The sequence below is a fragment of the Notamacropus eugenii genome, chromosome 5, assembly GCF_028372415.1.
Source record: "Notamacropus eugenii isolate mMacEug1 chromosome 5, mMacEug1.pri_v2, whole genome shotgun sequence".
Taxonomy (NCBI): Eukaryota; Metazoa; Chordata; class Mammalia; order Diprotodontia; family Macropodidae; genus Notamacropus; species Notamacropus eugenii.
In genome coordinates this window covers 61,406,958-61,431,159 of record NC_092876.1, presented here as the reverse complement: position 1 = coordinate 61,431,159, position 24,202 = coordinate 61,406,958, and the positions used below count along the sequence as shown (strand labels likewise).

Below are 24,202 nucleotides of genomic sequence, written 5' to 3'. Positions count from 1 at the left end.
TCATCTGTGATAACAGCTCCAACCTCCCAGGGTAGTTGTAAGGATCAAGTGAAGTTAATATCTGAAAAAACCTTTGCAAACCTCAAAGTGCTATGTAAATGCCTCCTAGTGTTGCTGCCACCGCGTTGGCAGGCCACCTATGACACCTTTTGGAGCAGAGGAAAGAGGAGTGGGGCCTTGGCTCCAGTGCCAGCTCTATTACTAACTAGCTATGTGACATGGGAGTATTTTGATCTCTCTGGCCTCCGCTTCCTCCTTTGTAATAGGAGAAAATGAACCAGCTGGTCTCTGAGGCCCTTGCCAACTCAGTCTATACACAAGAGGAAAAGCACCAGTCCTTGGGGTATTTAAGCGGCGTTGGATCCCCTACTAACTTGCTGTGTGACCCTAGGCAAGTCACTTCCCATTTCCAGGTCTCAGTTTCCTTCGTCTGTAAAATGAGGGACTTGGATGAGATGATCCCTAAGGTGCCATTTGGCTCTACCGCTTAGGGCTCCATAAACTCACCCACGTGTGCATCCAGACACACCGCACAAAAGCACACACGGGCCTGGGGGAGCCCTAGACCGCACACTTTCAGCGAGCAGGCGCCAGCCCAGACAAAGGTCACCGAGCTCCCAGGGGCGCCCCTGCGGGACCCACAATCGAGCCCGGGGCTGGCCGGCGGGGCAGTGGGGACCCCCAGCTCCCGGGGCTGGGCCTGGCACACCGAGGTCCCCAGCCTTCGCCACCCCCTCCCTCTCCGACGTCCCCCTCCTCCACGCCTCCTCTCCCCAGAGGTCACCTCGAAAGGGTTAAGGGCTGGGGTGAGGAAGTCCGTCCCACTGACCCGATGATTGGCTGCTCGGCTCCGGCCCGTCCCCCCACCGCTTGGCCATAGGCCCGCTGGCCGGCTCCGCCCCGCTCGGGCTGGCTGCTCCGGGGGAAGCGCGCTGCGGTGCTAAAGGGGGAGGCACAGCGGAGCGCACGGCGCCCCTGCCCCTGCCCCTGCTGCTCCGGCGCCCGCTCCCGCTCCAGCTCAGCTCGCTGGGCTTGCGCTCCCCATCGCGCTCCGGCTCGGCTCCGGCTCCGGCTGCAGCCGGGACCCGGGCTCGCGCTCTTGATCGCCCTCCGACTTCGGTGCCAGCTCCGGCTCCAGCTGCCGCTCCGTGCCCGGCGAGCCATCCCTGAGCCCTCCGGCGGCGGGGAGGCGGAGTAGGGCCAGGGAGAGCTGTCAGGAGCCGAGCTATGGTAAGGGCAGAACTCCCGGGGCTGAGGGCGGGCCTGAGCCCAGCTGGGCAGGTCGGGGTCTGTCGGCTCCGCTCGGGGTGAGTGGCTCTGGTTGGAAAGAGCCGACTTCGAGGTGTTCTAGAGCGGAGATGGAGATCCTGAGCGCGGCGTTCCAGAGCAGCTGCTAAGGGGTTCCATTTCAGCCTTTCGCAGCTGCCGAGTTGGGTTCGATTTCTGCGATCCAGAGTTGTGAGATTAGGTTCGATTTACGCCTTCCAGATTTGCAGGGTTGGGTTCGTTTCTGCGTTCCAGCCGGGCTTGTTTGGGTTCGCTTCCAGACAGTCCGTTAAGGGTTCGATTTTATCATTCTAGAGCCAAAGTGGTTTTGTTCACAGTGGCCCATAACAGCTGCTTCGCACTCAGTTTGAGGGTTCCAGTTCGCAGAGTTGATTTTAGTGCCAAGGGTAGAGTGGTGCTATTGATCTCGGGTTTTTGAGACTTCCAATTGCGTTGGATTTCAGTGTTCTAGAACCTGGGTTGGATTCACTTCAGAGCAAAACACCAGGGTTTGATTCAGAGAATTTCAGAGTGGGTGGTTTGGAGTCGGTTCAAAGGGTTCTGGATCTGGGTTGTCAGAGCCAGTGGAAAAAACAGAGGTGGGTATGGGGGGCAGCCTGCAGTTCAATGGAAGTAGGGTCTCCTCCCACCCCACTTTGGTACTCTAAATTTTTTATTTTCACAGAGGGAGGCAGGTCTTAAGCTGCTGGGGAAAGGTGGTCTTAGAGTGCAACAAAGAAAGGCAAGACCCCTGGGCTGGGGGAAGAGAGGACTCATAATAAAGACAGAGGGGAGGAGGTCCGGTCAGAGAAATCAAAAAGATGGAGCTAGATGGGGAGAGGAGAGAAGAGAGACTTTAAGAGGGGAGGCAAGGAAGGGTTCAGAAGACAAAGGAGGAGGCAGCTGAGGAGGGTGCCCAATTGGGTATTGTGGGAAGGGGAGAGATACCAGAGAGAGGGAGGAAAGGAGTTGAGGACTCACATTCTTCGAGGGAGAGGGAGACAGAGGAGAATGAGACAGAAAGGGAAAAAGAGACAGAGAAAAAAAGTTGGGAGGAAGGGTGAGAACAGAAGGAACCATGTGGATATCCTCCAACAGAATCCTTGGGAGAAGGAGCTAGAGGAGGGGATTTTGAGGGTGCCTCTGCCCCAACCCCACAGTTTCTGGAGAAGGTTCCAGAGTGTCATATAGAGGGAAGGGAGCCAGAGTTGGAGGTTGGTTCTGGCCTCCATTCTTCTTGCCCACTCAGGTTCCTGGTATCTGCCACAATTTGCCCAGGCCTTGGACCTAGGGGAGAAAGGGGACAGACCAAGTTGGGCGTCTTAAGTGTCTGCTTCATAGCCCAAGATGGAGGTTCTGGCACAGCAGACCCCTCAAAGTCCGACACACCGTGGCATCACAGAATGTCCAAGCTGGGAATCCTGCAACATAGAACCATGGAGATGGAAAATGACCTTTGGGGTGATTTTGCCAGTCTTTCATGTTAAAAGATGAACTAATAGTAATAATTGCCATATGTCTATTTAACATTTACAAAGCTCTTGATACCATTATCTCATTGGATCCTCTCAGTCATCTGGTAATGTGGGTACTGCGGCGTTATTATCTCTGTTTGAAAGATAAGGAAACCAAGATTCAGAGAGATTATGTCCACGTAGCTCGCAAGTATCTGAGGTGAGATTTGAAACCCAACCTTCTTGTGTCTAAGACCAGCATTTTATCTATCCTGCTATGCTACCTGGTGGAAAGATGGTCAGAGAAGTTAAATGACTTATCTAATTTCCCTAGGCGAGTAAATTGGGCTGGGACCCCCTGTCTCCAGGCCTTTGTATTACCTCATCCTATTTCTTAGCTATAACCAATCTGAAGCCTCTTGTGCACTGGTGACTGGGTGCCTGGATTGTAGGTTAGGTACTACCATTGTTCTGCTGACCCTAGATTTCTGACCCTCAGTTTTTCTACTCTGTGAAATGGGTACAAGTTCTCAGATTTGTGTGAAAGACAGAGCTCTAACAGAGACATGTTGTGGGTGCTAGATGGTTGAGAGGAATAGGGTCATCAGGCTATGCTGATAATCCAGGACCCAGCCAGCTCGTACTAGTTAGCACTTTGTAGCTGGTCATGAGAAATCTTGATCCATTTACTTGTCTTTGGGCCTCCAGTTTCCTCATCTATGAAATGAAGGGGATAGGACTAGAAGGTTTCTAAGGCCTCTCCCAGTTCTGACATCCTGTGTTCTAAGGTCCCTCCTACCTCTGATGTTCCGTATTCTAAGGGCCCTCATATTTTGATATTCTGGATTTTTTTATTTCTTCCAGGGAAGAGGATCCCTGTATGACTCTGAGATTAAGTGCTGATCCTATAATAGGGGTATTCCCCCAATAGGCTATTTTTTCTTTCCCACCCTCCTTGCCAGCTGATTCCTCCTCATTCCTATAGCATTTGGCGACATATGTGTGTGTGTCTCCCACTCAATTTTCCATTTACAGTGTCTCCCCAGACGTGATATTTTTAGCTGTATTGACTCTCAAAGCTAGAAGGGACCTCCAAGGTCATCTGAGCCAGCCACTCACCCAGTGCAGGCATCCCCTCTGCAGTATCTCTGACAGGTTGTCTCCCAGCCTTAGCTTGAATACCTCCAGGGACAGGGAGCTCCCTCTACATTTTAGCTCACGTTAAGGTACATTGAGGGAAGTGGGGTTTGAAGATGTTATTCCATCTGTGGGATGACCCCTTGCCTCTTTTCAGGTCTAGCTTTAAATTATTCCAGAAAGATAGCCATCTTCTCTTAAAAACAAGAGAGAGAGACTCTCATCTGGTTTCTGATCCCAGCTGTGATGTACCATTATTAGCTGCATGACCATGGACAAGGGGTTTCTTCTACAAGATTCTGGTTGTTGACTTTTTCCTCCCCAGATCTATAAATGGGGTTGCTCTTTGTACTCTCTTCCTCACCATTTTTGTAAAGAAAGACCCCAGTGGAGTTTACAGATAGACAGTTGCCTTTCCTCACCAACAGGATTCTCTTTTACTCATAGCTTACATGGAAAGTCACCGCTAATCCTAGAATTGAGCTTTCTGAATGAGTGAGTGAGTGGATTATCTAGTCCAGACCCCATATTCTACAGATGAGGAAGCTGAGGTCCATGCAGGGAAGCTACTGGCCCAGCCTGACACAGCTGCTAAGGAACAGAGACTAGATTCACACCCGGATCCTCTTCAGGTCTTGTCAGGGAAGGAAATACGGTGACCACAGTGGAAAGAGTGACAGGTTTGGATTCCTGTGTCTTAAATTCAAGTCTAGCTATGTCTTGTGTTACCTTGTGACCTCTGTAAGCCTCATCGGGAAAACAAAGGTGTTTTCTTGGATGACTCCAGGATCCCTTCCAGCTCAGGAGCTGCCGTCTTGGGGCAGCCAGTGGTCCCCAAATCCAGGGGTTGTCCAGGACAAGATGTTGCTGCTGTTATTACGAACATTCATCATTACACGATCCTATTTGTTCTGCTTGGGTCGAAAGATGAGAATGAACAATGGAGGGAGGTGGCCAGAGGCAGATTTAGATTCCACTGAGGAGAAAGCTTCCTTTTGAATTCACAAGTTCACATTCTAATTGAGGGAACGGATTGATTATAGGAGGGTTTAGCAGCAGGGCTGATGGTGAGGCCTGGTGGTGTGGAGGGTTCAGTTTCAGGGCAGATGGTGAGGCCTGGTGGTGTGGAGGGTTCAGCTTCAGGGCAGATGGTGAGGCCTGGTGGTGTGGAGGGTTCAGCAGCAGGGCAGATGGTGAGGCCTGGTGGTGTGGAGGGTTCAGCAGCAGGGCAGATGGTGAGGCCTGGTGTCTGGAGGGTTCAGCAGCAGGGCTGATGGTGAGGCCTGGTGGTGTGGAGGGTTCAGCGGCAGGGCAGATGGTAAGACCTGGTGGTGTGGAGAGTTCAGCGGCAGGGCAGATGGTAAGGCCTGGTGTCTGGAGGGTTCAGCAGCAGGGCTGATGGTGAGGCCTGGTGGTGTGGAGGGTTCAGCGGCAGGGCAGATGGTAAGACCTGGTGGTGTGGAGAGTTCAGCGGCAGGGCAGATGGTAAGGCCTGGTGTCTGGAGGGTTCAGCAAATGGTAAGGCCTGGTAACAATTGGAGATGACCAAAAGTCATATGGGCTACTTCAAGGGAGGTGAGGAGTTTGCCTTCTTTGGAAGTTTCAAACAAGGGTTATTTGACCACTTACTGAGGGTATTCTAGAGGGAATTCTTTTTCAATTACAGGTTGGACTAGCTGGCCTTTGAGGTTGCTTCCCTGAGATTTTGTTAACTTTGAATTCTAACTGGGAAATTCTATTTAACATCAAGCCTTGCTCCTTGATCATTGAATGAAGTTTGAATATCATGAAAAGGGGAAAGATAAAACTTTAAGAACCATTTAACAACCAATCATCTAAGTGCTTTGTATGTATATCTTGAACAAGACACTGAAGAAGGTATAAGCTAGAGGGAAGATAGAAAAGAATGAAACAGTCCTTGCCCCATGGAGCTTACAAGTCTAATAAGAGAGGTTAGATTTTATGTTTTAAAAAAAAAACCCTATTACATAGAGTTAAGTGGTTTAAGGGAATATTATTATCCCACATCACAGAGAAAACTGAGCCTCAGAAAAGGTAAGTGACTTACCCAAGTCCTTACAGCTACTAGTAGATACTTACAGCTAGCAAGTATCCAAGCAGAGACTAGAATCCATTTTTTTCTATCAGTGTTTCCCATCAGTGCTGTGAGTATTAGGAGAGGAAGAAGCTTACTTCTAGGGGGCATATAAGGGCTTCATGGAAAAAGTAGCATTTGAGCTAGGCATTCTGGGATGGGCAAGATTGTGGGACAAAGTAGGTGATCTTCTAGAGGGAATTTTTTTTCAAGTACAGGTTAGATCAGTTAGCCTTTGAGGTCCCTTTCCTGAGATTTTGGGAAGAGATTGGGCTGGCCAGACCTGTTAGAGCTCTTGGAATGCCAGGATGAGGAAGCATGGAAATGAGATTCAGAGAAAAGTGGGTCAGCTAATGGTGTGAATTGTTGACACCCACAAGTGCATAGGGTTCCTGAGCCAGTCCCTGCTCTAGCCCCAGATAAAGAAGTAATCTACCCAAGATCAGGTAACTCTAGGCTGCAGAGAAGCCTGTGTTTTGCCAGACTCTCCTTCTGTGGGAAGGAAGGGAATGGGGGGGCATGTTTGGAGATTTCAACACCATCCAAACAAAGCCATGTTCTTCCCTGCCTGCTCAGCCAAGTTTGCTCTGTCCCCCAGGGTTCTTCTCCATGACTTGTTCCCAAAGAGTTCACATTCAGTTTCCCAGCTACCCTCTGGATAGAGCTAATGATCCCCAGTTCCCCAGACCAGGCCATTAACCCTTCTTAGGGAGATGGAGTTGCCATGAAAGGCCTATAAGATTCTAGGAACCTTTGAGGCCATACAGACCAACATCTTCAATTTCCAGTTGAGGACTGGCTCTAGGGTACATTCCCAGCTCTTTCCTCCATGCCACATGGCCAACTCAGATAGGATGAAATCCCCAATGGAGGATGGCTGGTCTTAACATTCACATGTTCCCTTTTTTGGTGTGATTATGCATCAGCTGTCTTATAAAGCAGCACAGAATGGCTAAGGGACTTGCCTGAGGTCACACATTTTTAAAAATAGACCTAGGTCTAGCATAAGCTTATTAGTAACTCACATTTCTTTAGAGCTTTCAAGTTGAATACTAGCTAAGATTTATACAGCACCTACTGTGTGCCAGCACTGCCCTAAGTGCTTTACAGATTGGATTTGAATTTTCATTTGATCCTCACAGCAACTCGGGGAGGTAGTTGGTATTATTATCTCTATTTTACAGATGAGAAAACAGAGGCACTTGAGGATTTCTTGGCAAAGATCCTGGAGTGGTTTGCCATTTCCTTCTTCATCTCATTTTGCAGATGAGGAGACTGAGGCAGACAGAAGTTAAATGACACAGGGTCACACAGCTAGTACATGCCAGAGGATTTGAACTCAGGTCTTTCTGATCTAAGGCCCAGGACTCTATCCATTGGTCCAACTGGTGTTTCATAGCAAGGTGGCCATGTGCTACAGTGGATAGAGTCTTGGTTCAGGAGTCAAAAGACCTGGTCCTTTGATCTCCTTCTTACTATCTGTGGTACAAGTTACCTCACTTTCCTAGGCCTCAGTTTTCTCAATGATAAAATGAGGTGGATGGGTTAAGGGCTGGTTAATGGTCTCTAGAACTTGGATCCTATAACCCTGCAAGGTTAGGTCTCCACATCGTGCAGAGAGGCTGTGAGCCATCCAGACTCATACAGCTGGGACGGGAGTTTAAAAGTAGGAATTTGAACCCAATAGTATCTGGACTCAAAGTCTGGTGCTCTTCCCATGCTGCCTTCCCTGTACTTATAAACACCTAAAGGTTTACACAGCTAGTCTGTGAGATGCATAGTGGAAGAATTGTTATCCCCATCTCTAAGAGAGCCAGGAGGTCTTGGGTTCAAGTTCTCCACTGGACAAGGCACTTAACTCTCAGTACCTGTGGGCAATTCTTTATAAGTTGCACCTGCTTTGGGAGAGGGAGTTCCTCATTGGCATCTTTCATTACCAATGAAATTGCAAATGCATCCTTATCCCCATTTTACAGATGACAAAACTGAACCTCAGCAAGGTTTAAATGATTTCTCTCCCCACCCACATATACATTAGCAGATCTGGGAAGTGTTGGATCTAGACCCTAAATCCAGGTCCAGTGCTGTTTCTGGTATACTGTCCCACCTCACAGCCAAGCTGTTGCATGCCACAGTCCTCAAAGCAAAGGCCCTGAGGTGAGAGAGTACAGAGTGTATTCAGGAAGGATAGGGCAGAGGAGATGAATTCTACAGTTGACCAGATTATAGAGCGCATGATACAAAATAGTATGATGTAGCTGGAGGCTCATCCTTAATGGCCCCAGCAAATGACCAGTGGGAGACTCAAAACCACAGAGCACAGACGGAAACATAGGTCTGAGCTAGATTATGAATGTCCTCCAATGCCAGGCTTTGGACCTTGCTGCAGAGGCAGTAGGGAGCCATTGAAGGTTCTGCCAGAGCCAGATGTTGTGTAATCTGGCAGCTCTCCCTAGCTTCCCAGGAGTCTCTTCCCACACAGCTTAGCCAAGAGCTAAACTCAGGGCCACCCTGGTAGTGAGATCATCCTAGGGAGCTGGGGTAGGAGGTCTAGAACAGTGAATAAATACAGGGGAGGGACAGAACAGTCTCTAGTGGGGTACATATAAGGCTCCTGGTGCCTGGTGGAAAGCCCCAGGTGGGTGGAAGGGGTAGGAAGGGGAAGGGAGGGACCTGGACCCATAGGCAGGGGGAATCTTGTGCTTGGAGCCTCAACTGTCATCTTAGGCAGGGTCTGCCAAAGGCCAGTTGTTGGCTGTGTGATTTACTCATGTTTCCCTTGCAGAACTGGAGATGGACAAATTGTTCTGTTTGGAAGCTTTATAAATAACATTGATACCTTGTTTCACCAGCAGAATCAGGGCAGCTGCAAAAGGCTGGGGAAGGAGGGACTTCTGACTTGGCTCTGGCTCTCCCTCAGAAACTTCCAATAGCAGAGATCAAGCTCCCCCTCCACTTTCTCTTTCCCCTAGTTCTCATTGTTCATGTTGAACCTTTCCTTGGGAAAGAATATTGACTCAAAGGGCTTGATCCCCAGAAGGCTCTAGGATCAAATCCCTGCACTGCCATTCACTACCTGGGTGATCTTGGACAACCTACTTGCCCTCTGAGGTAAAATAATCGTATAGAGTAGATGGCCTCTGAAGCCCCTTGCAGCACTAAGTCAATGATCCTATGACTCCCCTCCCAAATCTTATTGTTCAAGATCCAGCACACAGAACACATCCTCTGAGCAGCCCTAGGTGATCTGACCCACCCTGATGAAAGAACCACCTCAGATTTCTCCTACCTCCAGTGTCTGGCTATCCCTGGATTTGTATGATATCAACCCCACTAGATGGGAAAAAAAATTACTGATGGATATTCTGCCCATTTTCCAGATAAGGAAATTGAGACTCAGAGACATGTCTCAGGTCACAGTCTGGGATGTAACTTTATGTCCTATGCTTTTTTTTGTTTGTTTGTTTTGTGTTTTGGCTGTAAGTCTCTGCTGCCTGACAAGGTCCCAAGGGAGAAGAAAGAAAGATCTAAGTAAGACATAGTCTCTTTGAAAAAAAAAAAAGAGCTTGAAGTCTGTAGAGAGCAGTGTGGTATAGTGGATAGAGACAGCCTATGAATCAAAGTTCAGGGCAGGAGCCTATGGTACATCTTGTAGCCATGTAACCCTGGACAAGTCACTTAACCTCTCAGGGCTCCAAGCAGCTCTTAAAACTGTCACTTGCAGGGTAGGTACCATCTGACTTTGGTAGAGGGCGTTTCCTCAACTCCTTGGACATTCCTTAGGACAATCTAGCCCCATGCTTGTCTTACAGTCTAATGGGGAATAAGGTATATAAAGATGATGATAACCCAGATACTAGGAAGGGACTGGGCACAGAGGGGTCCTTGCCTGCTGGGAGGCCCCAGCAAAACCTGAGCTGAGGAAGGGGAGGGATTTCTGCAGGGGAAAAGGGGGAGTGGGGGGAGCCGAGGCAGGAAAAGGATGCCTTGGAACCCTTAAGGTTTAATCGATGGGAGGTGCTTTTATCATCCCAGGTCTAGCTGACACAATCAGATGACCAGTGGAAACCTCAAAGCCACAGGATTCTATAGAAACCAAGTCCGGGGGTGGGGAGAGCAGTGTGACCCAGCACCACAGGTTCCTGCAGTCACCCTTGCCTACTTCTCATTTTTCCTTTCATTATTTCCTCTGATCTCATGTTTTCACACAGTGAACAGAAATGGGATGAAAAACTCTACGAATGACCGCTTTCCTGGCAAGACTGGCATAGAGTGTGGAAGGGGGGCGCAGTAGGAACATGGTCACTTTCTTTTTTTTAATAGTATTTTATTTTTTCCAGCTGCATGTAAAGACAAATTTTCACATTAATTTTTTTTAAATTTCAAGTTCTGAATTTCCTCTCCCTCCCTCCCTTCTCCCTAAGACAGTAAGCAATTTGATACAGGTTATATATGTGCACTCATGTAAAACATATTTCCATATTAGTCATGTTGTGAAAGAAGAAAGCAGATCCAAAAAATAAGGTGAAAATAATAGGCTTCAATCTGCATTCAGACTCCATAGGTTTTTCCTCTGGATTTGAATAGCATTTTTCCTCGTGAGTCTTTTGGAATTGTCTTGGATCACTTGTATTGCTGGGGAGAGCTAAGTCGTTCAGCGTTGACCTTTGCGTAATAAATAGTGCTGCTACTGTGTGAATGTTCTGCTCCTGATCATTTGCTTTGCATCAGTTCACATAAGGGCTTCCAGGTTTTTCTGAAATCTACCAGCTTGTCATTTCTTATATCATGAGAGTACTCCATTACGTTCATATACCACAACTTGTTCAGCCATTCACAAATTGATGGGCATCCCCTTAATTTCCACTTGTTTGACACCACAAAAAGAGCTGCTATCAATATTTTTGTAGGAGTATAGGTCCTTTTCTCTCTCTTTTTAAAAACTCTTTGAGTTATAGACCCAGTAATGGTATTGCTGGTTCAAAGGTTATACATAGTTTTATAACCCTTTGGGCATAGTTCCAAATAGCTCTCCAGAATGGTTGGATCAGTTCATAACTCCACCAACCATTCACTAGTGTCCCAATTTTCCCAATTCCCTCTTCCAACATTTATCATTTTCTTTTCCGTCATTTTAGCCAGTTTAGTGGGTGTGAGGTGGTACCTCAGAGTTGTTTTAATTTGCATTTCTCTAATCAATAGTGATTTTAAAATATTTGTTCATATGACTATAGATAGCCTTGATTTTTTCATCTGGAAACTGCCCATTCCTATCCTGGTCACTTTTAAAGAAAGTGCTATTTGCTTGCCCAGAGGGGCCTGTTAGTTGCCACTTGCTTCTCACCACTCATGTTTTAAATCTGGAGTGATGGGGAAGACATGGGGTTTCCTGTGGGACTTTGAGCAAGTCACTGAATTTCCTCACACTCCAATTCCTTCATCTGTAAAATGAGAAAGTTGGGCTGGATGCCCTCAAAGGTTCCTTCCAGTGATCTCAAGCCCTCTTCCATTGTATCCATGGCCCTGAAATACCTCCTCTTCTTTGACACCTTCCTCAACTGGACATAGCAGCTTTCCCCTGTCCTGCTAGGGCAGACTTCAGTCTCTCCTAGATCCCCCATTTGCTATTTATCTTAATTCCTGTTCCCTGCTACCGCATGAGCATTCACTCGCCCACCCCAGCCGGGCCATTCCTGCCTGCCACGTCTGCTGAGCTGGGCCTGCATTTGGCCACATATGTATGTATCTCATCTCAGATGGTTCAGTGGCATGGAGGGTGTCCTGGATGACAGGTGGGAGGGCTCCCTTTGAATCACTGCTCTTGCACGGATGGAGTGACTGACGGGAAATCAATTCTCTTTTTGGAGCTGCAGTTTCCTCATCTGTATAATAGGGACAAGGAGACTTCCAGTCTTGTGAAACAATGATTTTGAAAGGGGTTTGTGAACTTGCAAGTTGCTATGACAATGTGAGCTAATGTCATCATTCTTTAGATCCGGTACGTCAGGGACTCTACCTTTCTGTAAAACTCAAGATTGCAAATTGGCATTTTATAAAGACTGGGTGTTGGTCATGCTAACCTATCTCTTCTTACATAATCTCTGCTCATTGGTGTCAGTTGTGATTGATTCTGAGACCAGGTGAGCTGTGAGCTGGATAGGAAACATTCCACAAAGAAGGAGGTGATTGAAACAGCAGGTACCCCTCCCCCAAATCTCTGAAATGTTGGTAGCTTTTATTACCTCCTAGATTCACAGAATGTCAGAGTTAGGAGAGCCCTTAGAACAGAGAATGTCAGAACTGGAGGGACCTTAGAATACAGAATGTCAGAGCTGGGAGGGGCCTTAGAACAGAGAATGTCAGAGCTGGGGGGGTCCTTAGAACACAGGATGTCAGAGCTGGAAGGGCCTGAGAACACAGAATGTCAGAGCTGGGAGGGCCCTTAGAACACAGAATGTCAGAGCTGGGAGGAACCTTAGAACAGAGAATGTCAGAGCTGGAGGGATCTTAGAATACAGAATGTCAGAGCTGGGAGGGGCCTTAGAACAGAGAATGTCAGAGCTGGGGGGGTCCTTAGAACACAGGATGTCAGAGCTGGAAGGGCCTGAGAACACAGAATGTCAGAGCTGGGAGGGCCCTTAGAACACAGAATGTCAGCTGGGAGGGCCCTTAGAACACAGGATGTCAGAGCTGGGAGGACCCTTAGAACCCAGGATGTCAGAGCTGGGAGTTTACAACAGAGAAAAGCAAATTGAGAAGAAAACCTAGAATAGAGGGTGCCCAAGCTGGGAGGAGGGAGGGGTTCCTTAGAACACAGAATGTTAGAGTTGGAAGGGAACTTACAATATAGAATGTTATTCTTTTTTGTGTGTGTATATATATTAGCACATGGAATGTCAGAGATAGAAGAGATGTCAGTACACAATGTTAGAGCTGGGAGGGAGCTTTAGAAACCATATAGTCTAAGGTTCTTATTTTACAGATGAGGAAACTGAGGCACAGGACTAGGAAATAATTTACCTGTAGTGATGTAATTAGTGGTATAGCCATGACTAGAACCTGGGTCCTAGCTTCAGAAACAGAAGCATTGTGGCAACTACTTCCATGAGAAAACACATGCGTGCAAGCGTGCGCACACGCACGTGCACACACACACACACACACCCTTCTTGGTGGAACATAGGGTCTTCTCCCCTGAGTGAGTCTTCTGGCTTCAGGCCAGTATTGACACTGAAGGTAAACATTGACACTCCAGTGTTTACAGTATAACCTCACTCCTTCTGGCTGCCTCCCTAATACTTGGCAGAGGTGAGGTAGGAGGGAGGGGGTCTGAGGGAGGGATGCTCCCCTGCCTGTTGGGACTAGTTCCCATGCTCACACACACCACAGAAAGATCCTTCCCTAGTCACCCACTCCAAGGCCTGGTGTTTGAGCCCCAGGGCAGGAGGGAATTGAGGGGAGAATGCCCCACAAATCTTGGGCCCCCTCAGGAATGATTGGGGGAGGGGGACTGCCATTGCCTCAGCCAAGCCAAAGCATTGATCCTCCAGTTCCAAATTGGCCACCACCATTTCTGCTCCCCAAGATCCCTCCCAGCTCTGACAGTCATAGTTCCTTAGGTCCCTTTCAGTCCAGTGATACTAGCCTTAGAAGTGGGAGGATTTAGAACTTGGAGATCTTCTCTCCCAACCTCTTTTTTTCCATAGATATTGAGGCTAGAGAGGCTCAATGGCTTGTACTTGGCAGGGCCTGGATATGACCTATGACCCAAATTCACCAGGGGTTCCGGTATTTCCCACTGCCTCTTTGGGATCTCCCACCTTTAAAATTCCATGCTGACATTCTCATGTTCTAAAGGCCCTCCCAACTCCAAAACCTTTGGCTTCTACAACTTTGGCATGTGTTGGTGCTGACAGGAAGTACTTCAGTAGTTCAAAAAAGGGATCAGAGAGGAAGGCATCCAATTTGAGGGTGGTGGTAGAATTAGGATCAGGTAGGTCCATTGTGGGAGGCAGCTAGGTGGCTCAGTGCTGGGCCTGTAGTCAGAAAGCCTGAGTTCAAATCTGGCCTCAGACACTTACTAGCTGTACCACCTTGGGCAAGTTGCTTAATCTGTTTAGGAGGCAGTTAAATGGCTCAGTGGATAGAGCACTAAGCCTGTGGTCAGGAAGACCTGAGTTCATATCTTGCCTCAGATACTAGCTGTATGACCTTGGGCAAGTCACTTAACCTCTGTTTGCTTTAATCCACTGGAGAAGGAAAGAGCAAACCACTCCAGTCTCTTTGGCAAGAAAATCTCATGGACTATGGTCTATGGGGTCATGAAGAGTCGGACATGACCAAACCATAACAAAAACAACAAAGTCCATCTTGGCCTCTGCCCAAGGAAGTTTCTTTTTGAGGTTACCTGAAAGGCTTCTAACATTGTCCACCTCAGGCCCCCTGCTCCCACATCTCTAAGGGGGAGAGCTTGGGCCTTTGTGAAAAAACCTACCCCCCTACCTCCTTTCCCCTTCCAGGAGGTCCTTCCTTAGACAGAGCCACCCAGGGTCTGGCCTTGTGGGAATATCAAGTCCCAGGCTCCCAGGCAAACTCTGCAGAGCTCTGGAGTGGCCAGGCCCCGGGCCGCTGTCCAGCATCCCTGCCTGCATTTCCGTTCTGACTCCAAACACAAATATCCGATTGCACTCATTGCTCCTGGGAGGCCGGCTTCTTGAAGGGAGGGAGAGCTACCCGATATCGAAACAGTAGTGGCCTTGGCACCCTGGTCCTGGCTCTGGAGGGATGGGGAGCTAGGGGAGAGACAGACAACTCAGTGTAGTAGAAATAACAACCACAGCTTTTCCATAGTGCTTTAATGTGTGAGTGGCACTTTATGTTTAATAGGAATGTATATGTAATATCTCATTCAATCTTCACAACCACCCTGATAGGTACGTGTGGTTATTATCCCCATGTTACAGAGGAGGCACATAGTGGGTAAGCCAGTTGTTCAGGGTCATATAGGTAGCAAGTGTATGAGGCTGGATTTGAATTCTGGACTTCAAATCTAGTGCTCTAACCACTGTACCATCTAGTGCATATTATAATCATGGCTCTACCACTGGAGACTTCTTTTGAAAAGTCAAGTTAAACAAAGAGTGTATTAAGCATTTCCTATGCCCCAGACACTATGCTAAATGCTGGGAAGGGGCAGGAGAGGACGTAGGAGTGATGAGCTTTCTAGGGGAAGGAATATGGCCAGAGTGACTTTATTACTGGTCTTACATCTCCTTCCAATTCTCAGTGAAGAAGACAGTTGTGAGGCACAGGGCAGGATGATGCCCTGGGAGCAACTCCTAGCTCCTGGTAGCAGAATATGAGTCCTATGTGGAAGTAGTTCCTAGAATTCAGGCTGTGTCTCTTTCCACTAAATGGCTTCTATATATGTTAAAATAGCCTCACTGGGGGCTTTAGAAATGGTGAGGAAGGCAACCTGTCAGAGTTCATAAAGGCCGTATGGAAAGTGGAGAGAACTGAGGGGCAACAGATCTGGGATCTTGTCTTGGATGGTACAGTGAAGTCAGGACCTGGGTTCAGATTTTCCTGCTGATGACCTTGGGTAAATCATTTACTCTCTCTGACCCTTAGTTTCTTCATCAAGAACACAAAGGGGTTAGACAAGATGGTTTTGAAGTTACCTTCCTGATTCTGGATCCAGGTGAAATAAAGGAATTGGCTGGGCATGGTGGCACATGCCACCAGGAATAACTGATCTGGGGTCTGCACTGAGATCATCATTGGCCTGTGGAGCCCCTGGGATCAATGAGCCACCTGGGGGCCCAAGGAAGAGCAAGTCTGAGCTCTTGGACTCAGCACTAGTGGAATCAGGCCCATGAGGAGCCCCTGATAGGGAGATCTGGTCAAAAGAAAGAAAAAGGGGGAGGAGGGAAGAAGAAAGGAAAGGAAAAGAAAGGGAGGAAGGGATGGAAGGAAGGAGGAAGGAAGGAAGAAAGGAGGGAAGGAAGGAAGAAACGAGAGAGGAAGGAAGGAAGAAAGGAATGACTGGTTGATGAGGGCTTGTGTAATTATAATGACCAAGCTTGGCTAAAAGGAATTGAAAAATTGTTGCCAAGATGGGGGACTCTGGGTGTGAAATACTGTATTTATTCCCAGATGTGGTTAATGTGTTAAGTGAGCTCTTACTCAGCTCTTTTTCTCTTTTTAAATCTTTGGCTCACCAAGTGTGAGAGATGGGGGGAAGGATTAATTCAGTAATGAATGTGAAGCAGAAACAAAAACTTTTGAAAACTTTTTAAATGAGGGGTTAGACTAGGACAATGGTTTATTTTTTTAAAATTTAATTTATTTGTTTTCAGTTTTCAACAATCGCTTCTATAGGTCTTAAATTTTCTCCCCCTTCCTCTCCCCTCCTTCCCTGAGAAGGCATGCAGTCTTGTATGGGCTCTACACATACTTTCTTATTGAACATATTTTCACATTAGTCATGTTGCAAAGAAGAATTAAAATGAATGGGAGAAACCATGATAAAAAAACCAAAACATTGCACAAGAGAAAAGAGTCTGCTTCATTCAACCTTTTGATGCGTTCTATAGTTCTTTCTCTGGATGTGGATGGCATTTTGCCTCAAGAGTCCTTTGGGGATGTTTTAGGTAGGACAGTGATTTCTGAGTTACTAATTGAGTCCTCAGATTGTCTCGGGAAGCACATTATATAACTTCAGAGCTGGGAGAGATTTTAGAAATCATGTATTCAAACACACCCTTTCCCCCCACCCCTTATATTACAGTGTAGGAATCTGAGGCTCAGAGAAGTGACTTTGCCAAGGCCACAAGGATTTGAGCCCAGGTGGTTTCATGCCTAGTCCTGTGCCTTCTTATCTGCCATATTGCCCAGTCTTGAGAACCTGAAGTCACAGAACTGGGAAAAAGACAGAAAGAGGGCACTAGCCCATATTTGCCAGAATCCAGTAAGTTTGTGTGACGGAGTTTCTCCTTCCCCACTGGTCTCCCACCTTTCAAACACCAGGCTCCCAAGCTGACCCTTTTAGATGCCATGACGCTCATGTTCAGCCATGACAGTCCTGTCACAGCTGTACAGAGGCCGTGTGGGTGATGTGGGGGTTGGGAGGGAGAACAGAGCCCTCTGACCTCCAGCTTCTTTCCCCCTAACCTCTCAGCAGGGTCCTGGGGCCCTGTGAGGCCACAGAGCAGTCAGTCCTGCCCTTCTCTCACTTTGAGATATTTCAAAGGAAATATGGAGGAGGAAACAAAGCTGTGTCCCACAATCCTCTGCCCAGACTTGGTTCTTGGTAATAGATCAGTAGTCAGGACTGTTTGTGTTTGTGTTTGTATCTGTGTATGATTGTATGTGTGCGATTGTGTGTGTGTGTACACGTTTGGGAATTTTTTTTTTTGTTATGAACTGTAACATTTGCAAAATTGGGCATTTCCGCACATACAGAACAAAATACAAAAAGATGCTTGATTGTGCATCCATGAATCCCCATCTCATCCATGTCACATGCTGGGTTTTACAAGCCACTGTTCTCTTCAGAGCCCAGTGAGGTAGGTAGCATTGTGAACATTTTTATTCCCATTGTGTAGATGGAGAAATCAAGGCTGAGATGAGGGGAAATGACTTTCCCAGGGTGACCAAACCACTGGGAGTCCTTTGGAAGGCTGCAGTTTGAACCAAGGAATCTCCCACCTCCAGGGCCACTGTGCCCCACAAACTGGAAGGAGGGCAGTGAAGCCGGGAAGACAATACCTCCGGTTTAGACGGTGCTCCAGAGTTTCCAAGGCTCTGGTAGCCAAGCTGCAGGTGATCTCCCAAGATGAAACGTGAGCTCCTTGAGGATAAAGATTGTTGGTTTGTTTGTTGGGGTTTTTTTTTTTGGTAGCATACACGTGCCTGGCACATAATAAACATTTAATTGGTTGATGATGAAAAAGAATGGTAGGAGCCGGACTTGTGATTTCATGATTTTATTGATATAGGGAACTTCTGGGCAAGGAAATTATAATCATGATAGTCAACATTTTGTGTATCTCTAAGGTTTACATTGATTTATATTACATATTGACATATGTTGTCTTAATCCTCATATTACTGTCTCCATTTTATAGATGAGGAAACTGAGACTCAGAAAAGTGACTTACCAGGAGACACATACCTAACTGGGGTCAGAAATAAGATTGAACTTGGGCCTTCCTGGTTCCAGGTCCAAGGCTCTGTCACCATCGTGTCTGGGGGCCACTAACTCCCCTGCTTCTGATAGTCTCAGAGAATTGCCTTCAACATGGACAAGTGAGCTGCCCAGGATCAAGTCAAATATACAAATATATATATACATGTGTATACACACACACACACACACGCACACACACACATATATATGTAGCTATGTGGAGTTAGAATAGGTATCAGGAGGTAAGACCTGGGGTCAAGTCTGCCCTGATAAATATTTTTGTTGTTATCCAGTTGTTTCAGTCTTGTCTGACCTCATTTAAGGTTTTCTTGGCAAAGGTACTGGAGTGGTTTGCCATTTCCTTCTCTAGCTCATTTTACAGATGGGGAAACTGAGGCAAAAGGGTTCAGTGACTTGCTGAGTATCACATAGTATCTATGATGGAATTTGAATTCAGTCTTCCTGAGAACACCGGGAGATAGATCAACGAAGGTCTTATGTAGGAGGTGGCCCCTGAGTCATGCTTTGAAGGAACCAAGAACCACGATAGGCTGTAGAACTAAGAGAGGCATTATAGGCCTTGATGTCCAACTTTTTATAGATAAGGAAACTGAGACCCAGAGAGGTTAAATGACTTACTCAGGATCATATAGCTAATAAGTGTCTGAGGCAGGATTTGAACCCAGGTCTTCCTGATTCCCAGTTCAGTTTCCTCAGTGGGGAGACTATACCACACTTGGGAGAACGAGCTATGCTAAGGGATAGAGCTAGGGGCTAGGGGCTAGGCCATATTAACTGGAATGGGGAGACAGTGAAAGGGAGTGTTATGAGTACTAGAAATGCAGGTAGATGCCTCATTCAATCAAGCAACAAACGTTCATGAAGCATCTTTTGTGGTTCAGGCACTGCACTAAGGGCTGGAAATACAAAATAAAAATGAGATCATCTCTGTTATCAGTGTATCAGAGGGCGATGATGTGGAGGCTTTTAAACGCCACATTGAGGAGTTTGTGTTCCATCCTTGAGGCAGCAGGAGACCACTACAGGGTTTTAAGTGCACGCGCGCGCGCGCGCGCGTGTGTGTGTGTGTGTGTGTGTGTGTGTGTGTGTGTGTGTATAGGGAGGAGTGACATGGTCACATCTGGGTCTTAGGAATGTGAAGTTTGGCAGCTGAATGACAGGAGGATGGAAGAGTGAACAGTATTCAAGGGAAGAGGTGATATGGGCCAAGTAGGGTAGAGGTTTTATGTATGGCGATGCTAGAGAATTTTTGAAGGTGGTAGTCCTTAGATTTTACAGCTGATTGGAGGGAGAGGGTAAAGGAAGGATGGATTGAAGGATGACTCTGATGCTGTGAACTTGGGGTCATTTAGGTAGTGAGTGTCTGCAACAGGATTTAAACCCAGGTTGTCCTGACTTCAAGTTCACTTCCATCAGGGAGGAAACTGTGCCATACTTGGGGGAACCAGCTATGCTAAGGGATTGAGCTGAGATCTCATGGACCATGGATGGTGGTGCTCTCAGACAGAAATGGGGAAGTTTGGAGGAAGGATGGGTTTTGGGGAGAAGTAGGAGGTTCGTTTTAGACAGGTAGAGTTCCTGAGAGGAAGGCAGTACAAGTGTATTATCCTTCCTATATTCCAGATGAATTAGTCTCACTCAGAATCGCAAAGCAAATCATTGGTAGAGCTGGACCTCTAATCCAGCTCTTAACTCCAAGTACCATGTCTTTTGTCTTTTAAAAAATTGTTTATTGATTTATTTTTGTTTTCATATGAATTTTACTTCCAAATTTGCCCCCTTTTCCCTTCCCTAAAGAGCCCTCCCTTGAAACAAAACTATAGGGGGAGAAAGTCAAATTTCATTGTATTTTAGCCCTTTTTATTTCCATTTGCTCTGTTGTACTCATTGAGTGTATTGTTTTCGTGGTTCTGCTGAATTCACTTTGCATCAGTTCTTAACAGTGACGATTCTCTATAGTCTTCAATCATTGTTTCTTACAGCACAGTGTTATTTCCATTATGTTCATAGAACCAAAATTTGTTGAGCTGTTCCCCAGAAGCACAAGACCTGGAGTCAGGAAGACCACAGTTCAAATCCAGGTTCATTAACGTACTAGCTGGGTGACCCTGGCCTGTCACTTAATCTCTCTTTGCCTCAGTTTCCTCAGCTGTAAAATGGGGGTGATAATAGTAGCACCTACCGTGCAGGGTTATTGTGAAGACCAAATAAGAGAATATTTATAAAAAGTGCTTAGCACAGCTCCTGCACATGGTAAGTGCTATATCTTTGCATATTTTCTCCTCCCCCCATGAACATCTATTTCATTTCCAGTTCTTTTCTACTGGGTCCAGTGCCTTTTCTGTTGTATTGTATAGTATGTTACAAGTGTTTCCTTCATGCTGTGTGTTCTTATTTCAAACTCGGCACTTTCCACAGTGCCTGGTATATAGCAGGTGCTTAATAAATGTTGATTGATTGAGTGACTCACCTCATTTCCATCATCTGCCAGAATTGTACTGTGGTTCTTCAAGACAGTCTTCAAGACAGTGACTCAGGGCTTTAATTTCCCTGCTTGGCATTTCAGTCTAACAAAACAGTTTCTGTTGGCTTACAATATTTCAAAAACTTTCAGATCATTTATTTTTATGCAGCCCCCTCTGTCATTTTAGAGATGGGGAATCTGAGGTCCAGAGAGAGAGAGAGGAAGCCTGGAAAGATAATGCCAGTCTGTGCTTGGGAAGTACATTATTAAGTGTCTCCTGTATACAGAGAGCACTCACTGTGCTGGGTGCTGGGGAAGACACATTAGATCCTTAGGAAAGCTCTGTGAAGTAGATGTAAATATGATCCCCATTTTATAGATCAGGAAACTGAGGCTAGAGAGGTTATATGTATTGCTAGTAAGTTTTGAGGAAAAATTCAAACCAAGGTCTTTCTGATCCCAAGTCCAGCTACTTTACTCACTACAAAAACTAAAATTAGAGAAGGAAAGAGACTTTCCCAAGGTCACTCAGTCAGTAGTTGGCAATTTCATGAGTGTGAATCCAGGGGTCCTGATGCCGAATCCAGCTTCTTACCCACTGACCTTTCTGACTGTAGAATGAAGACCTCCCTTTAAACTTGAGCCACATAAATTCAAGACAAAATGAGGGATTGCTTTTTGATGTTCGTATACTGGAGTGGGACAGGATGGTAATAGAAATAGATCAACTCAGGATTTGGACCAGCTTCTGAACCAAACATGGCTGTTGGGTGACATCTCAGATTCTCTTTCCTTTCAGGGTTGAGGCAGATAGTAAAAAGCACACTGAATCTGAACATAGAAGACCTTGGTTCCAGTCTGGTTTCTGCCACTAAATTAGCATTGTCACCTTGGGTCAGTTACCTCCTAGATCTCTTCCTTGGTTTCTACACTGGCAAAATGCACAGGTTGGTCTAGAAATCGGGAGTTCATAATTTTTTTAATGGACCCCGTTGACAGTCTGGTGAACCCTGTAGACCCCTTCTTAGAATAATGTGTTTTTTTTAATTCATAAAATAATATGCATAGACTTGCAAAAGAAATCAATTTTTTAAAAAATGCAGTCATTAATATATTTTAAAAAACAAGCTCATGGGACCCCAGCCTCAGAACTTCAGGAGCAGATGATCTTCAGAGCCCCTCCCACCTCTGCCATTCTCTCAGCTCTTGTCATTCCAAGGTCTAAGGACCCTCTCAGCTCTGTCATTCCTGGTTCTAAGGGCCCTCCCAGATCTGACTTTGCTTAACACAATGCCCAGCATTCAGTAGATGCTTTATAAATGCTTTTCCTCTTCGCTTTCCCTTACGTTCTAAGGGCCCTCCTAGCTTTGGCACTCGAGTTCTGTGACAAGTGAACATTCACATGTTAAACCCCTCCCTCCCCTCCACTGAAGGCATGTTATCCAGGCCCTATTCTCTGTCTCTTTCTCTTTCTCTTTGACTCATCCTTTCTGTCTGAGCTTTGTTTCTTGTCCCTGGGCGGTGGTGAGTCATTGACCGAACTCTTGAGGAGAAGGGGAATTTTTCTCCTTGGGCAGGCATGTTTTGAGTAAGACTATGATGCACTTTAGATGTCCATTATTCAAGAGAAGGGCTCCTCTCTCCCCCAGATTTGTGTAAGCCTATGGGCATCCAGCATTGCAGCCCCTCAGAGACTGGCCAGCCTGAGTAGGAGGTGATGATTTATGAATGAGCCGGTTTCTGGGGTCTGTAGCAGACTAGCCTGTTCTTCCCTTTGGAAGATGAATTATTGTCCTGGAGCTGGGCTGTTTCTCCTTTGTCTTCCCATCTAGGGAGTGAGCGGTCAGGCGAGTGCAGGGCAGCAGCCTCCTCTTCTGCACCCCCCTCCCCAACTCATTCCCTGTGTTTAGAGAAAACTCTGACCACAGGATAAAGTGGGATCATGGAGAAGTGATGAAATAGAAGCAGCTAGTTTCAGGCCTTACTTGATAAACCGCAAATATGAGAGTTATCTGAGAAGGTCTTAATGTACAGACTTAGCTCACATCCATCTACAATTACTGGAGAGAGCTGGGTGGGCTCCCTGGGGTGTTTGGGCTCTCTCCTTCAAGTGTAAGTTACCTTGCCTGTGGGTTTTGTGTAGTAAATTTTAATCTCAGGTTGGCAACCTGGAGCCCACCTAGAGGGCTCAGGGGCTGCAAAGCCATTTTAACGTGTTCCTGAGTGAGGTTGTGCAGTAGGTAGAGCCTTGGGCCTGGAGCCAAGAAGATTCCTCTTCCTGAGTTCAAATCTAGCCTCAGATACTTATTAATTGTGTGACCCTGGGCAAGTTACTTCACCCTATTTGTTTCAGTTTTCTCATTTGTAAAATGAACTGGAGAAGGAAATGGCAAACCACTCCAGTGTCTTTGCCAAGAAAACCCCACATGGGGTCATGAACAGTCAGACATGACTGAAAGGACTCAACAAAAGGAATTCTAAGAGGTGGAAGTAAGGAAGGACAACATTTCGAATGCAGAATTAACGGCCCCTCCATGCTTAAGTAGGTCCCATGGGTTGCATTAGCCAAAAAGGTCCATTCTTTAGTGGCCAGCCCTCTGTGATAAGATTCTTTCCTTTTGGCTTGACTGAGCTTAGACATCAACATGAACATTTTCATGTGCAAAAAGGATTTGGAAAACAAGGATTGTATATGAAACCAGAAATCTATCACACAAAGCTTGGTTTTGCGGACATGCTATGTCCGACTTCTCATAACCCCATGGACCATACTGTCCATGGGGTTTTCTTGGTAAGCAGGTTGGAACGGTTTGCCATTTCTTTCTCCAGTGGATTAAGGCGAACGGAGGTTAAGTGACTTACCTAAAGTCACACAGCTAGTAAGTGTCTGAGGCTGGAATTGAATTCACATCCTTCTCAACTTCAGACCCAGTGCTTTATCCACTGAACCACCTAGCATGCCTCCTTTGGGATATGACTTCCTCTTAATGGCCTCCTGCTGTTCTATGTACTGTATAATGTTTCATGGATGCTCATTTCCCTTTATTTTTTCTTCACTACCCATCCAATCGCTATCTTCTCCCCAAAGAAACAAATAAATACAGTCAAAGAAAACATGCCTGAAAATGTATGTTTTTTGCACCTTTAGTGCATCACTTTTTAGTTAGGAAGTGGGCAGCTTGCCTCATTACCATCCATCTTCTAGGATTGTGATTAATCATTTCTTTGATCAGAGTTCCTAAGGCTTTCAAAATCACTTTCCTTTAAATTACTGGATCACAGGAGATCTTATATGCAAAACCTTAAAACCCCACATGCACAAAGCTATTATTGAGGTAGACACAAAGTTTAAATAAGCCATGGCTTCTGCCCTCATTGACTTGGCACCACAAGAATTCAGAATGTAAGCTCTTTAGGGAATGGACTGGTTTTCATTTTGTCTTTGTATTCCCCAAGGCTTGCACGTAGGAAATGCTTTTGTTTTGGAGGGAGCCTTCAGTGGGGAACGGCAAATCCACAGGGATGGAGAAAAGTATCTGTAATCTGGTGAAAACAGTAACTTGAATCATGCCTCA

The 24,202-nt window shown here is 46.4% G+C and overlaps 1 protein-coding gene across 1 annotated transcript in view; it reads left to right on the top strand.

The window, feature by feature from the left end:
• The first annotated feature begins 948 nt into the window (after nt 1-948).
• The window catches only part of ECE1 (endothelin converting enzyme 1), a 173,702-nt gene continuing 150,448 nt past the window's right edge, over nt 949-24,202 (top strand). The window contains exon 1 of the mRNA XM_072609194.1: nt 949-1,230. Within this exon, the coding sequence (XP_072465295.1) occupies nt 1,228-1,230 (3 nt within the window). The 5' untranslated portion in view covers nt 949-1,227. The remainder of the gene's footprint in view (nt 1,231-24,202) is intronic.